The sequence below is a fragment of the Pongo abelii genome, chromosome X (assembly GCF_028885655.2).
Source record: "Pongo abelii isolate AG06213 chromosome X, NHGRI_mPonAbe1-v2.0_pri, whole genome shotgun sequence".
Lineage (NCBI taxonomy): Eukaryota > Metazoa > Chordata > Mammalia > Primates > Hominidae > Pongo > Pongo abelii.
The window spans coordinates 82,473,540-82,489,046 of NC_072008.2; the positions used below are offsets into that span (position 1 = coordinate 82,473,540).

The window sequence follows — 15,507 nt, forward strand, 5'->3', positions numbered from 1 at the left end:
GATATAATAAAAACCCAGTCTTTCCTATTTAATTTACAATTGATTCTAGCTTTAAATCATTTATTTCAAAATATTGGGCATTATATATTTAATTGTACATCTATAATGCAGTAGAATAGAAGTTAATGAGTATATTTATCTTACTTTCAAACAGTAAGATAGCAATTTGTTTATTATAACTATTTTATAACTGAAGAAGGTGCTATTTCCCAAGCCAGTCAGCAGCCCTATTGTTTCTTAATTAAAATAATTCAAACTACATTAATTCACTGACTGATTCCTTTGTGCTCTGAACAAACCACATTTTACAACATTATGGTGGTTCAAAACGGTCAACAAATAAAACAAAAATTTATTGGTCTATTCAGGGGTAATCATTTGGAGAATGTGATATTCCTGCATAGGGAACCCTCAAAAACAAGGCACTTGAAATTGCCTTTAATTCATGTTAAACTACTTTTGTACTTCACAACTTACCTCCAGCTGTTGATTACTCATTGCTGACAGGGCTCCCAAATTGAAAGGAATATAAGGAGTTTGAGAATTGAAACTGACAGGGGGTAAATTGGTCCCAGTTGGTATGTTGAAACGCATGGTCAGTCCCTAAAAACAAAAAAATTATGCACTTTTCACATTGTGATTTAAAACTTGAAATTCTACAACACCTACTGGTTTAGAAAAGAATCCACATTCTCAGATCCAGGAAATTATTAACACTCTTCCACACACAAACAAAACACCCTTTTCACCCAAAACCAAGATCTTATTACATGGAAAGCTTTAACCCCTAAAGGTGTACTTTTCTGATAATTCCCACAGAATGGGGGCAACTCAAAGAATTCTGATGAGACTCTGAACATCACACTAATGTTAAAGAAGTTTGGTACAATAAGTTAGGAGTTTGAAAAGGATTCAGGTATTAGGATAAGGTTTCCCATGCTCAGGCACATTTTTGCTCAAGTGGGTTGATGTTTAAAACAGACATAGAATGATCTTAAATAAAGTTGCTGCTGGAGCAAATGGCATTAATGTCTAATAATGAAATATTTTTGTGTTCTGATATTCAGCCAAAATTTAGATTTCATGGTATACATGCAAAGCTACATTTACTACAACCTCCAAACACTAAGCTCCTGGATGTTTGTTACTACAGAGAGGGTACTGATGGGAGGTTAGTGATGCTAAATATATGGCTTCCCACTCATTTCTCAATTCAACAAATACTAGGCAGAAATGGGATTACTACTCTTTAAGCGTAAACTGTTTTCTTCTGTCTTCTCCTCCTACTCTACCACTAAAGGTAGCTGAAACCAACCCATAAAGAGATTCTTGTAATTGGGGACTGTGTTCCTAAAACCCACTACATTATTATTACCTGTTTCAAACGTGACCCTTTTCTTCTTCATTGCTCTTTCAAATCACTAACATAACAAAAACAAAAACGCATTTTGCATCAACTACCTTCTTCTCTGCTTCATACTCAGCCCAAGCTGCTTTTCTTTCTTCTTCAGTCAACTCCTCTTCTTCTTTGTGGTCCAAAAGAGAATCATGTTCATGATATCCTACAATGTGTTCTTTATGTATCTGAAGGAGTTCTGCAAGTATGGTATCCTGTTTAGAGGGGTTGAAATAAGAGACAATTATTTTTCCCCTCTGGATAGTATAATATCTCCATAGTTCTATGGTCAACTGTACTAGAAACTAAAACCTGATTGCTATATATATTTCTGATATATATGACAGATTACCTAAAAAACAGCAACAAAACATGTAACACCAGCCTCTTATGTAAGACTTTCATGTTTATACAGTATGTTTTAGGCATTCCATTGTTTTTTAATTACCACTTTTCAGATTTCAAGGTCTTTCCACCAACTTAACATTTTTTTCACATGCATTTTATTTTGTGCTTAATTCTGAGTTGATAAATGCTAACATGTCTGCTTAAATTAGTGATTATATTGGATGCTTGTGCTAGAAATCAAGGCTACTCCTATTTATACATCATAAATAACTTTATTTTCACAATCATTTTAACTGCCAACCACTATATTAACAAAAAACTAATCTAAATTAATCGAAACAGTTATAGGACAGTTTAACTGAAACATATAGCCTTTATATTCCAACTGCAGGAAGGTAAATGTTAAATTACACTGTAAAGACCCATGGGTCAAATTTAAATTGATATACATTTTTCAATTTATTATCATAGTATATATAGTTTAAAGAAATCATGGTATCTTAAGCCAGTCTTTTAAGATTAAAAAATTAAAAGCTTAAAAATTGGGATCATTTATATACTCAGTAAGAACAACTAAACTCCTGCTCTCTGTAATTATGACTGTGAGAGTGAGACACAAAGATAGATGGGGTGGGGGTTTAAAGTGAATTACAGATATGTTACTTTTAATAAATTTAAAATATTCACAAGTTGTTCATTAAGAAATCACATATGAAAACCTGGATCTATAAAAGGCAAATTAATTCACTTTACAGAAGGATTTTCCACAGCTTTTAACAAGTTTTCCTAGAACACACTTTCCAAATTGTGAATTACTGATCAAATGAAGGTAGTGGAGGTATACATACAGCACACTGAATTCAAATTTAATCTGCATCTAGTGATGCTTAATGCACTCATAAATTTTTGCATAGACAAAGCACACATTTGAAAATAATTATGCCTTTACACACCTTGAGTATAGGGTCCATAAAGTGGTAAGAACTCAAATGTGTATTAAATAACTCAAGATGAAAAATTCAAGTCATGAGGCCCTAGGTTTTTTTTTCTATATAATAGCAAATACTGACACTAATTCCAAATATTCTGATATTTAATATCTTGTAAACAACTTTTTATCTTGCTACCCCAATAAACATTTGAAACAATCATTTCCTTTCTTAACAGAACTGATATTCTTAATAGATACAACCATAATAGAGACTTTATAATTCTTTTTTTTTTTTTTTTTTTTTTTTTTTAGATAGGGTCCCGTGTTGTCACCCAAGCTGGAGTGCAGTGGTTTGATCATAGATCACTGCTGCCTTGAACTCCTGGGCTCAAGTGATTCTCCTGCCTTAGCCTCCCGAGTAGCTAGGACTACAGATGCATACCACTGTACCTGGCTAATTTTAAAAATTTCGTAGACATAGGATCTCAGTATGTTTCCCAGGCTGATTTCAAATTCCTGGCCTCAAGTGATCCTCCCACCTTGATCTCCCAAAATACTGAGATTACAACAGGTATAATCCATTTTGAGATACATGTGTGTGCTATTTCCTTTGTTGAAAACAAAAAACAATAAAAGACCATACAAATGACAGGACTCAATAAAGTCTACTGATAGAATACATGGATGCTAACAGGCTTAGTTACTTTGAAATGTTAACTAAATGCTTCTCTCTCATGCCAATGTAGAAACTTGCTATCAAAGCTGACTTCTCTGGCTTATGCCACATACAATAGGTTTATCATCACTAGATCAATCTCCAAAGTCCACTGTTACTGACCAGGCAGGCAGGAAGACAGGCCAATCTGCATTAATTTATTCTACTAAAAGATAGGCTTTCTTAAATGTGTAACTCCTATGCCCACCCCCCCAACACATACATACCAAACACGACTCAAGAGATAAAATAATAAAACCAGATAACATTGACTAACATTTTTAACACATTTACCAAATACAATGAGAAAAGTCAGGTGTTCTACAACACACCAAATAAATTACAAGATTAAAATGTTCTATGGATAATCTCTAATTTTACTTCTGTCTAGCAATAAATGATCTTAATCATAGTCAGATCAGTTCATTTCTCTAAGAAAGCAAACTGGTTAAGAGAAAGGCCAAGAAAACTGTATACTAGGAACTAATTCATTTCTATCTGTGCTACTGATTCTCTCAATAACATTGGATAATAACTTAGTCTAGCTATGACTGTAAATTAAATTAAATATGGATGATACACACATTCTCTGCTCACATGTGTAACAGGATGATATGAAAATACCAGGAATAAACAAAAGCATGAAAATACCCAATTCTTTGGAAATAAACACTGTCAAGTGTGATATTTATTTCTCAATTATAAACACCACAATTTATAACATTAATTATATCTTTAATGGTTGGAGGGGAAGCCTTTCCAGAAATGCATGTGCACATACACATATACACAAACTCATATACAGCCTTTTAAAAAATGTCTGAGATACCAGGAAAGCTTTATTAAGTCAGTCCTTAGCATCCTATAATTTCTAAGTCCAACTATGTCATCACAGAATTGGTAGAAATCGAGGCCCAGAGAGGCAAAGTAACTTTTTCCGACTATACAGCTAAGGACTACCTGGGACTGGAAACTAAATTTCCTGGCTCCTATGCAGTGATGATTCTATCACACCACAAAGAATGTCTGTTTTATTGAGATACAGTTCCTCTACTTCCCAGAACTATTCCCTTAGATAAAAAAAGATAATTCAATGAAAGATTCCAGGGGAGCGGGAACTTATGTCTATTTTCTTACTTTTAGCACTTTTTAACTTTTATTTATTTATTTAGAGACAGAGTCTCACTATTGCCCAGGCTGGAATACAGTGCTCACTGCAAACTCCACCTCCCAGGTTCCAGCGATTCTCCTGCCTCAGCCTCCCGAGTAGCTGGGACTACAGGTACTCGCTACCACACATGGCTAATTTTTGTATTTTTAGTAGAGACAGAGTTTCACCAAGTTGGCCAGGCTGGTCTCGAACTCCTGACCTCAAGTGATCCACCTGCCTCGGCTTCCCAAAGTGCTGGGATTTCAGGCATGAGCCACTGAACCTAAAAGTACTTTTGTACTTTTTGAACTTTTTAAAACAAGCATGTTAATTTAATAAAAGAAAACATAAAAACTGAAACAATGACAAGTCTCAATACAAACTTGTGAAAGGCCAGTTCATGCTTATACTATACCTGAAAATAATACCATGCACTATTTTACCATTTTCATCTTCAGGAGACACTTATTTTGAGAAATGCCATTTCTAAGCCCCTTTAATGTATTCACCCCACTAATTCCAGATTTAAAACCTATCCTATCAAGTCAGACATGACTGTCTAAGGTCAGGTTATGGTGAAGGATCAGCCTCTAATGATGCAATAACTTTCCTTTTGACTTACAGTCAACTGAAATGCCAATGTAAGTCACAGGAAAAGTACATGTGAATTTGTTTGTTTTCTATCTTAAAACGTTTCAGATTTTTTGCCTAAAACATTACCTCCATCCTGGCTACTATAATCCCTCTTTTCAAAGAACCGAACAAAACAAAGAAATGCAAACAATACTAATATCCAATTACAAACCAGGAAATAACTACCAGTACCATTTGTTATTTTATTCCTCCACACATTTACACACACACACCTTTGCATAAAAATGGAACTGGACAAAGGGCAAGATGGCTGATGAGAAGCAGCTGTGGTCTGTGGCACTCACAGAGAGGCATGAAAAGGGGTGAATGAATCCAACACCTTCAAATGAAATATCCAGGTTCTCACATTGGGACTGAATAGGCAAAAAGCACAGAGAGCAATGAGAAGGGCTACGCCCATCCAGGAGCCACGTGGAGCAAAAAGAACCCCCACCCCCAGCCAGGGGAGGCAGTGAGTGATTGTGCAACCCGCTCAGGAAGCCACCACGCTTCTCCCATGGATCTTTGCAACATGCGGAGCAGGAGATCCCGTTGTGAACCCATTCCACCAGGACCTTGGATCTGATACACAGAGCTGTGTGGAGTCTCAGAAAAACAGCAGCTCAGGCGCACACAGAGATCTGGAAGTTTTGCATGCTCCTGCCCTGGGATCCCCGCCAAGGCGTAAAATCCATCCATATACATCCCTAGGAAGGGGTCTGAATACAGGGAGCCAAGCAGCATGGCTCGGCAGGCCCCATTTCCATCGCACCTCACAGGCTAAGACCCACTGGCTTGGAATCTCAGCTAGCCAACAGCAAAGGGCTGAAGTCCGCCTGAGACAAGACCAAGTTCCAGGGGGAGGGGCGGTCGCCATCTCTGCAATTCAGGGGAAATAGCCAATACAGCCTGCCAGCTGTGAAGAGTGGACACGGCCCAGAGGAGGAGGGGCCGCCCACAGCGCAGTGCAGTGGCCTTGCCAGATAAGGGGGCCAGACTGCTTCTTTAACCAGACAGACCCACTCCAAAATGAGCAGGACTTCCCATGCAGGGTCAGAGATCTGATCTCTCGTTGGGAGGGAGCTGGGCGTGGCGGGGGGGCGGTGGGGGGGGGGGCGGCGGCGGCTCATATCTCTGTGGTTTCTGGGGACTCAGTTGTTCCAGCCTCCCCATTGTGGAGAGTGCAGACTACCCAGACAAGGAGCACCCCCTCCTCCCCCCCCACAAGGCGCAGTGCAGCTGCCTTGCCAGATTGTAGCCAGACTGCTGCTTTGACAGGCCCCGACCCACTCCTGCAGACAGAGATCTGATCTCTCCATGGGAGGGAGCTCCCCACGGGAGGGCCAGCAGCCATCTCTGTGCTTCTGTTAAATCAGCCATTCCAGCTTGCTGGCTATGGAGAATACAGGTGGTACAGAGGAAGAAAAGGGTCCACCCCAGTGCAACACACCTGCTCTACCAAGAAGCAACCAGACTGCTTCAGTGGGTGGGTCCCTGATCCCATCCCTCCTGACTGGGTGAGATCTTCCAGGGCAGGTTGCCAGCCACCTCCTGCAAGTGCTGGAGAAGCTGAGGAAACTGGGGTCTGGAGAAGACCCCCAGCTAACCACAGGAGCCCTACAGTAGGGTGGCGTGATTGTTAAAAGAAAAACAAACAGAAAACAACAACAGCCATGTCAACAACAACAAAAAAGGCACCCAAAGAAAACCCATTCAAAGGTTAGCAACCTCAAGGATCAAAGAAGATAAGCCCATAAAGATGAGAAACAATCAATGCATAAATGCTGAAAACTCAAAAAGCCAGAGTGCCTTTTCTCCTCCAAATGACTGCAACACCTCTCCAGCAAGAGCACAGAACTGCGCTGAGGCTGAGAAGGATGAAATAACAGAAATATACTTCAGAAGGTGAGTAATAACAAATATCGCTGGGCTAAAAAAAGCATGTTTTAACCCAAGGCAAAGAAGCTAAGAATCATGATAAAACAATACAGGAGCTGATAGCAAGAATAGCCAGTTTAGAGAAGAACATAACCAACCTGATGGAGCTGAAAAACACAACATGAGAACTTCACAATGCAAACTATCAATAGCAGAAGAGACCAAGGTGAGGAAAGAATCTTAAAGCTGGAAGACTATCTTTCTGAAATAAGACAGGCAGACAAGAATAGAGAAAAAAGAATGAAAAGGAATGAACCTCTGAGAATTATGGGATTATGTAAGGAGACCAAACTGACGACTGACTGGGGTCCCTAAAACTGACAGGGAGAATGGAACCAAGCTGGAAAACATACTTTAGGATATCATCGAGGAGAACTTCCACAACCTAGCAAGACAGGCCAAAATTCAAATTCAAGAAATGCAGAGAACCCCAGTAAGATATTCCACGAGAAGATCAACCCCAAGACACATAATCATCAGATTATCCAAGTTCGAAATGAAAGAAAAAATGTTGAGGACAGCCAGAGAGAAAGTCCAGGTCACTTACACAAAAGGAAGCCCATCAGACTAATAGCAGACCTCTTAGCGGAAAACCTGTAAGCTGGAAGAGATTAGGAGCCAATATTCAACATTCTTAAATAAAAGAAATTCCAGCCCAGAATTTCATATACAGCCAAACTAAGCTTCATAAGCAAAGGAGAAATAAGATCCTATTTAGACAAGCAAATGCTGAGGGAATTCATCACTAGCAGGCCTGCCTTGCAAGAGGTCCTGAAGGAAGCACTAAATATGGAAAGAAAAAACCATTATCAGCCACTAAAAAATACACTGAAGTACACAGTCCAGTGACACTATGAAGCAACCACACAAACAAGTCTGCAAAATAACCAGCTAGCATCATGATGACAGGATCCAATTCACACATAACAGTACTAACCTTAAGTGGAAATGGGCTAACTGCCCAAATTAAAAGACACAGAATGGCAAGTTGGATAAAGAGTCAAGCCCCATCAGTATGGTGTCTTCAAGAGACCCATCTCATGTGCAAAGATACCCACAGGCTGAAAATAAAGGGATGCAAGAAAATTTACCAAGCAAATGGAAAACAGGAAAAAGCAGGGGTAGCAATCCTAGTTTCTGACAAAACAGATTTTAATACAACAAAGATCAAAAAAGACAAAGACAAACATTACATAATGGTAAAGGGTTCAATTCATCAAGAAGAGCTAACTATCCTTAATATATATGCACACAATATAGGAGCACCCAGATTCATAAAGCAAGTTCTTAGAGACCTACAAAGAGAATTAGACTCCCATATAATAATAGTGGGAGAGTTTAACACCCCTCTGACAATATTAGATCACTGAGACAGAAAATTAACGAAGATATTCAGGACCTGAACTCAGCTCTGCATCATGTGGACCTGATAGATATTTACAGAACTCTTCACCCAAAAACAACAGAATATACATTCTCATTGCCACACAACACATACTCTAAAATTTATCACATAATAGGAAAATACTCCTCAGCAAATGCAAAAGAACTGAAATTGTAACAGTCTCTTAGACCACAGCACAATCAAATTAGAACTCAAGAATAAGAAATCCACTCAAAACCACAGAACTACATGGAAATTGAACAACCTGCTCCTTAATGACTCTTGGGTAAATAATGAAATTAAGGTAGAAATCAAGAAGTTTTTTGAAACTAATGTGAACAAAGAGAAAACACATCAGAATCTCTGGGAGAGAAATTTATAGCACTAAAATGCCCACATCGAAAAGCTACAAAGACTGGGCGCAGTGGCTCACACCTGTAATCCCTGCACTTTGGGAGGCTGAGGCGGGTGAATCACTTGAGGTCAGTAGTTCGAGACCAGCCTGGCCAACATGGTGAAACCCCATCTCTACTAAAAAATACAAAAAATTAGCCAGGCGTGGTGGCAGGTGCCTGTAATCCCAGCTACCTGGGAGGCTGAGGCAGGAGAATCCCTTGAATCCAGGAGGCGGAGGTTGGAGTGAGCTGAGATCGTGCCATTGTACTCCAGCCTGGGCAACAGAGTGAGACTCCGTCTCAAAACAAACAAACAAACAAACAAACAAAACAAAACAAAACAAGAAAGATTTCAAGTTAACAACCAAACATCTCAACTAAAAGAACTAGAGAACCAAGAGCAATCAAACCCCAAAGCTAGCAGAAGACAAGAAATAACTAAGATCAGAGCTGAGCTGAAGGAAACAGACATGGAAAACCCCTAAAAAAAAAAAAAAAAAAAAAAAAAAAAAAAATCAACAAATCCAGGAGGTGGTTTCTTAAAAAAATTAATAAAATGGTTAGACCACTAGCTAGGCTAATGAAGAAAAGAAAGAAGAATCAAATCAAATAAAAATCAAATAAAAAATAAAATCAGAAATAAGCGGGACATCCCCACTGACCCCACAGAAATGCAAACAACCATCAGAGAATAATATAAACACCTCTGCGCATATAAACTAGAAAATCCAGAAGAAACGGACAATTTCCTGGACAAACACACCCTCCAAGGCTGAACCAGGAAAAAACTGAATCTGTGAATAGACTAGTAACATGTTCCGAAATTGAGGCAGTAATAAATAGCCTACCAGCCAAAAAAAGCCCAGGACCAGATGCATTCATAGCCGAATTCTACCACAGGTACAAAGAGGAGCTGAATACTGAAACTATTCCAAAAATTACAGAGGAAAGACTCCTCTGTAACTCATTCTATGAGGCCAGCATCATCCTGATATGAAAACCTGGCAGAGATACAACAAAAAAAGAAAACTTCAGGCCAATATCCTTGATGAACATTGATGCAAAAAAATCCTCAATAAAATACTGGCAAACTGAATGAAACCAGCAGCACATCAAAAAGCTTATCCACCACGATCAAGTTGGCGTCATCCCTGGAATGCAAGGTTGGTTCAACATATGCAAATAAATAAATGTGATTCATCACATAAACAGAACTAAACATAAAAACCACATGATTATCTCAATAGATGCAAAAAACATCTTCAATAAAATTGAGCATGTCTTCATTGTTTAAAACTCTCAATAAACTAGGCATTGAAGGAACATACCTCAAAATAATAAGAGCAATATATGACAAACCCACGGCCAATATCATACCAAATGGGCAAAAGCTGGAAGCATTCCCCTTGAAAACTGGCACAAGACAAAGATGCCTTCTCTCACCACTCCTATTCAATGTAGTATTGGAAGTCCTGGCCAGGGCAATCAGGTAAGAGAAAGAAATAAAGCATATTCAAATAGGAAGAGAGGAAGTCAAATTATCTTTGTTTGCAGATGACATGTCCCTATAGCTGGAAAACCCCACTGTCTCAGCCCAAAAGCTTCTTAAGCTGATAAGAAACTTCAGCAAATTCTCAGGATATAAAATCAATGTGTAAAAATTACTAGCATTCCTATATACCAACAACAGGCAAGCAGAGAGCCAAATCATGAATAAACTCCCATTCACAATTGCTACAGAGAGAATAAAATACCCAGGAATACAGCTAGCAAGGGGGAAGCGAAAGACCTCTTCAAGAAGAACAACAAACCACTGCTCAGAGAAATCAGAGAGGAAACAAATAGAGAAACATTCCATGCTCATGGATAGGAAGAATCAATAGTGTGAAAATGGCCATACTTCCCAAAGTAACTTACAGATTCAATGCTACTCCCATTAAACTACCATTGACAATTCTTCACAGAATTAGAAAAAAAAAACAAAACTATTTGAAAATTCATATGGAACCAAAAAAGAGCCCAAATAGCCAATGAATCCTAAGCAAAAAGAACAAAGCTGGAGGCATCATGCTACCTGATTTTATCTATACCACAAGCCTACAGTAACCAAAACAGCATGGTACTGGTACAAAAACAGACACGTCGACCAATGGAATGGAATAGAATAGAGAACCCAGAAATAAGACTGCACACCTACAGCCATCTGCTCTTTGACAAACCTGACCAAAACAAGCAGTGGGGAAAGGGTTCCCTATTTAATAAGTGGTGTTAGGAGAACAGGCAAGCCGTATGCAGAAAACTGAAACTAGAACCCTTCCTTACACCATATACAAAATTTAACTCAAGATGGATTACAGACTGAAATTTAAAACTCCAAACTATAAAAACCCCAGAAGAAAATCTAGGCAATACCATTCAGGACATAGGCATGGGCTAAGATTTCATGAGAAAAACACCAAAAGCAATTGCAACAGAAGCTAAAATTGACAAATGGGATCGAATTAAACTAAAAAGCTTCTGCACAGCAAAAGAAACGATCATCAGAGTGAACAGACAACCTACAAAATGGAAGAAAACGTTTGCAATCTATCCATATCACAAAGGTGTAATAGCCAGAATCTACAAGAAATTTAAACAAATCTATGAGAAAGAAACAACCCCATTAAAAAGTAGGCAAAGGACATGAACAGACATTTCTCAGAAGAAGACATACTTGTGGCCTATAAACATATGAAAAAAAGCTCATCATCACTGATCGTTAGAGAAATGCAAATCAAAACCACAATGAGATACCATCTGATGTCAATCAGAATGGCTATTATTAAAAAGTCAAAAAAACAGCAGATGCTGGAAAAGTTGTGGAGAAAAAGAACACTTTTATACTGTTGGTGTTCAACCATTGTGGAAGACAGTGTGGCGATTCCTCAAAGACCTAGAGGCAGAAATAACATTTGACCCAGCAATCCCATTACTGGGTATATACCCAAAGGAATAGAAACCATTGTATTATAAACATACATGCATGCGTATGTTCACTGCAGCACTATTTACAAAAGCAAAGTCATGGAATCAACCTACATGCCCATCAATGATAAACTGGATAAAGAAAATGTGGTACATATACCAGACGGTACATATACACACTATGCAGCCATAAAAAGGAACAAGATCATGTCTTTTGCAGGGACATGGATGGAGATGGAAGCTATTATTCTCAAACTAATGAAGGAACAGAAAACCAAACCCCACATGTTCTCACTTATAAAGTGGGACCTGATCGATGAGAACACATGGACACATGGAGGGGGACAACACACACTTGGCACCTGTAGGGGGTTGGGGGAGGGAGTGCTTCAGGAAGAATAGCTAATGGATGCTGAGCTTAATACCTGGGTGATGGGATGATCTGTGCAGTAAACCACCATGGCACACGTTTACCTACATAACAAAGCTGCACATGTATTCTGGAACTTAAAAGTTGAAAGGAAAAATATGGAATTGAAGTATATGTAGTTTTGAAACATACTCTTATCTCTTAATACCTTCCCGTGGATATCACTTTACATCAAATCCAACCCTTCATCATTTCTAATAGCTGCACAGTGCTTATACAGTTATACTTTATCATCTCTTTAATCATTCCCTTACTTAAGAGTTTATTAAAACATTAAGACTGCTTCCAGTTTTTATTACCAAATCTGTGAACAACGGTTAATGAATAAAGTTCAATGTATTTCAATCACTTCTTTATATGATTATGCCAAAAATATTCAAAGACTAAAGATAAGCATGCTTTCCATAATTTTCATTTTAACAAAGAAAAGACCGTGCAAGTAAGTTAACTGGTTTTTTAAATTGAAAATCATTTATGTCGTTCATAAGCAGGAAGGCAGAAGTCTTTCTTTCCTCCAGAGTGCTATGTAAGACATGAATAAGAGAAAAAAGATAAAGGATTTCTGATACAAACTGTTTCTAAATCTTCCCCTTTTAAATTAATAGCAGCATACTATCAATATAAGAAACAAATAATGAAATTAAGAGGACAAAAAAGTATTTGTAACAGGATCTTCAGATTATTTCTTTGGGAAAAAACAGTTTTGCAAAGTCCAGAGCAAGTTATAAAAGTTAATAAAGAAAATTTCATCCCAATACACAGCACAACTGGTGGAAAGGTTTTTGTTTTATCCTGTAAAAGCATGCATTTATATTAGTTGCTAGAGTAACACTATTATTGAAAACAATACTGGAACAGAATCTATAATCACTAGGCCAACAGTCATCAAAATGAGATTTAAATTACATCCAAATGTGTACCTTTACTTTTCTTTGTCTAAACTTTTTTTTCCTTAAATAAGTGAAAAAGCTTATACACAGGGAAAAGCGAGGTCTATATTCTAGCTCACAATCTAAATTAGTTTAAGCTTTTAAAACGACTAGTTCAATTAATAAAACAAAATTAATGATAAATTAAAAGTTTAAGTTAATTTACTTAGAAGTTTAAAGTATTTGGCAAGCTGAGAAAAATTCCCATCTAATTAATTCTGAAATTCAACCTTGAAAATAAAATATCTAAAAAAATAATCAAGGCTTTGCCTGGGGGTAAGGGAGGGGGTTTGCCACGTTTCAAAAATATTTTGCTTGCCATTACTTTGAATTTGAGTTTTATAATATCTGGAAATAAAATCACCAGAATACTTAACTGCCACATGACCCACTCAAAAAGCTATGAAAAATTCCTTTTATTGCTTAAATAAATCTAGCTTCTTAGTAAAGAAATTTAATATTCCTGTTCAAAAAGCCTCTACTTTCAAATTTGAAGGCTCTTTCTTCCCAAACTACGCAGGAAAAAATGCAGTGAATTTGATAAGTAACTAGAGAGCTTATTGAATGAAATTCACAGAACACCTTGTATCAGATTTTTTGGTCACGAGCACATAACCTTTGCCAAAGAGCATTTATAAATATATCCAGATTCTCAAATTGTTGGTATGAATAAGAAAGTGACAACTACAGAACTTATCACTTTAAATGAAAGAAAAGGCAGGCCTGCCAAAATGACTTAGGTGGAAGGTAAAAGTCTCCTTTGATAAGAATGTTTTCTCCTTAACACTTAAAGAACTAGATACTGTATTTAGCAATTTACCTTTAAAAATTGGATATCCATTACAACTATTACATATGCCACATGCCACTGTGAGGTAGAAAGTCATCATTCTAGATTTTATATGACTGCAGTGACATTCTAGAGGTTGCAGCTTTCCAAGTATAGCCTGAATCGAAACTCAATGTTCATTCTACACAATCTTGAGTTAACATTTCACAAACACTGTTACATTCTCTAACTCAATTATAGCTGCAATGTAAAAAGGAAACAGAAGATATGAAATAGGAATGAAAGCAGCTATTTAGCAGTTCAAATTATGTCTTTTTTTTTTTTTGAGACAGAGTCTCACTCTGTCACCCAGGCTGGAGTGCAGTGGCGCAATCTCAGCTCATTGCAACCTCTGCCTCCTGGGTACAAGCAATTATCTTGGCTCAGCCTCCCAAGTAGCTGGGATTACAGGCGCCTGCCACCACCACATGCCTGGCTAATATTTTGTGTGTGTGTGTGTGTTTTTTTTTTTTTTTGTATTTTTGTAGATACAGGGTTTTACCATGTTGTCCAAGCTGGTCTTGAACTCCTGACCTCAAGTGATCCTCCCACCTCAGCCTCCCAAAGTGCTGGGATTACAGGTGTTAGTCACCATGCCTGGCCACATCTTTTGTTTTTTAAGAGACAGAGGCTCGCTATGTTGCCCAGGCTGGAATGCAGAGGCTATTCATAGGTGTGATTATGTACTGCATAGCCTCGAACCCCTGAGCTCAAACAATCCTCCTGCCTCAGTCTCCTGAGTAGCTGGGACTACAGGGGTGTGCCACCATGCCTGGCTTTCAAATTATATCTTAGAGAAAGAAAACATTAATAAAAGATAAGAAGTACAATAATAAAAAAGGAAATAAATAAGGCCATCTAGTAATTCTTTTTTTTTTAATTATTATTATTACACGTTAAGTTTTAGGGTACATGTGCACAATGTGCAGGTTGGTTACATATGTATACATGTGCCATGGTGGTGTGCTGCACCCATTAACTGGTCATTTAGCATTAGGTATATCTCCTAATGCTATCCCTCCCCCCGCCCCCCACCCCACAACAGTCCCCGGTGTGTGATGTTCCCCTTCCTGTGTCCATGTGTTCTCATTGTTCAATTCCCACCTATGAGTGAGAACATGTGTTTGGCTTTTTGTCCTTGCGATAGTTTGCTGAGAATGATGGTTTCCAGTTTCATCCATGTCCCTACAAAGGACATGAACTCATCATTTTTTATGAAGGCCATCTAGCAATTCTTATACTGATCAAAATCTCTCTTGCAATTTATATTCCTTTAAGGGTCCAAAATAATAAATCTGATGTAAAAAACTTGGTCATGCAAACACTAGTAATGGAAGAGACAAAAGTGAGGTATTCACCTACTTAAGCCCTTAAAAGGATCATAGCTTCAATTTCTTGCTACTCTTACTCCAGGAGTGTTAAAAGACTTACATGTATGAATCAGTCAACCTAACCAATACAGTAA

General features: G+C 37.9%; 1 protein-coding gene across 12 annotated transcripts in view; it reads right to left on the reverse strand.

Moving 5' to 3' along the window:
- The window catches only part of ATRX (ATRX chromatin remodeler), a 282,829-nt gene that overhangs the window by 14,900 nt on the left and 252,422 nt on the right, over window positions 1-15,507 (reverse strand). For all 12 annotated transcript variants that reach the window (XM_063721248.1, XM_024240521.3, XM_024240517.3 and 9 more), the window contains 2 exons: window positions 1,462-1,611; window positions 478-603 (listed from right to left, as the gene is read on the reverse strand). In XM_063721248.1, coding sequence (XP_063577318.1) covers window positions 478-603; window positions 1,462-1,611 — 276 coding nt within the window. The remainder of the gene's footprint in view (window positions 1-477; window positions 604-1,461; window positions 1,612-15,507) is intronic.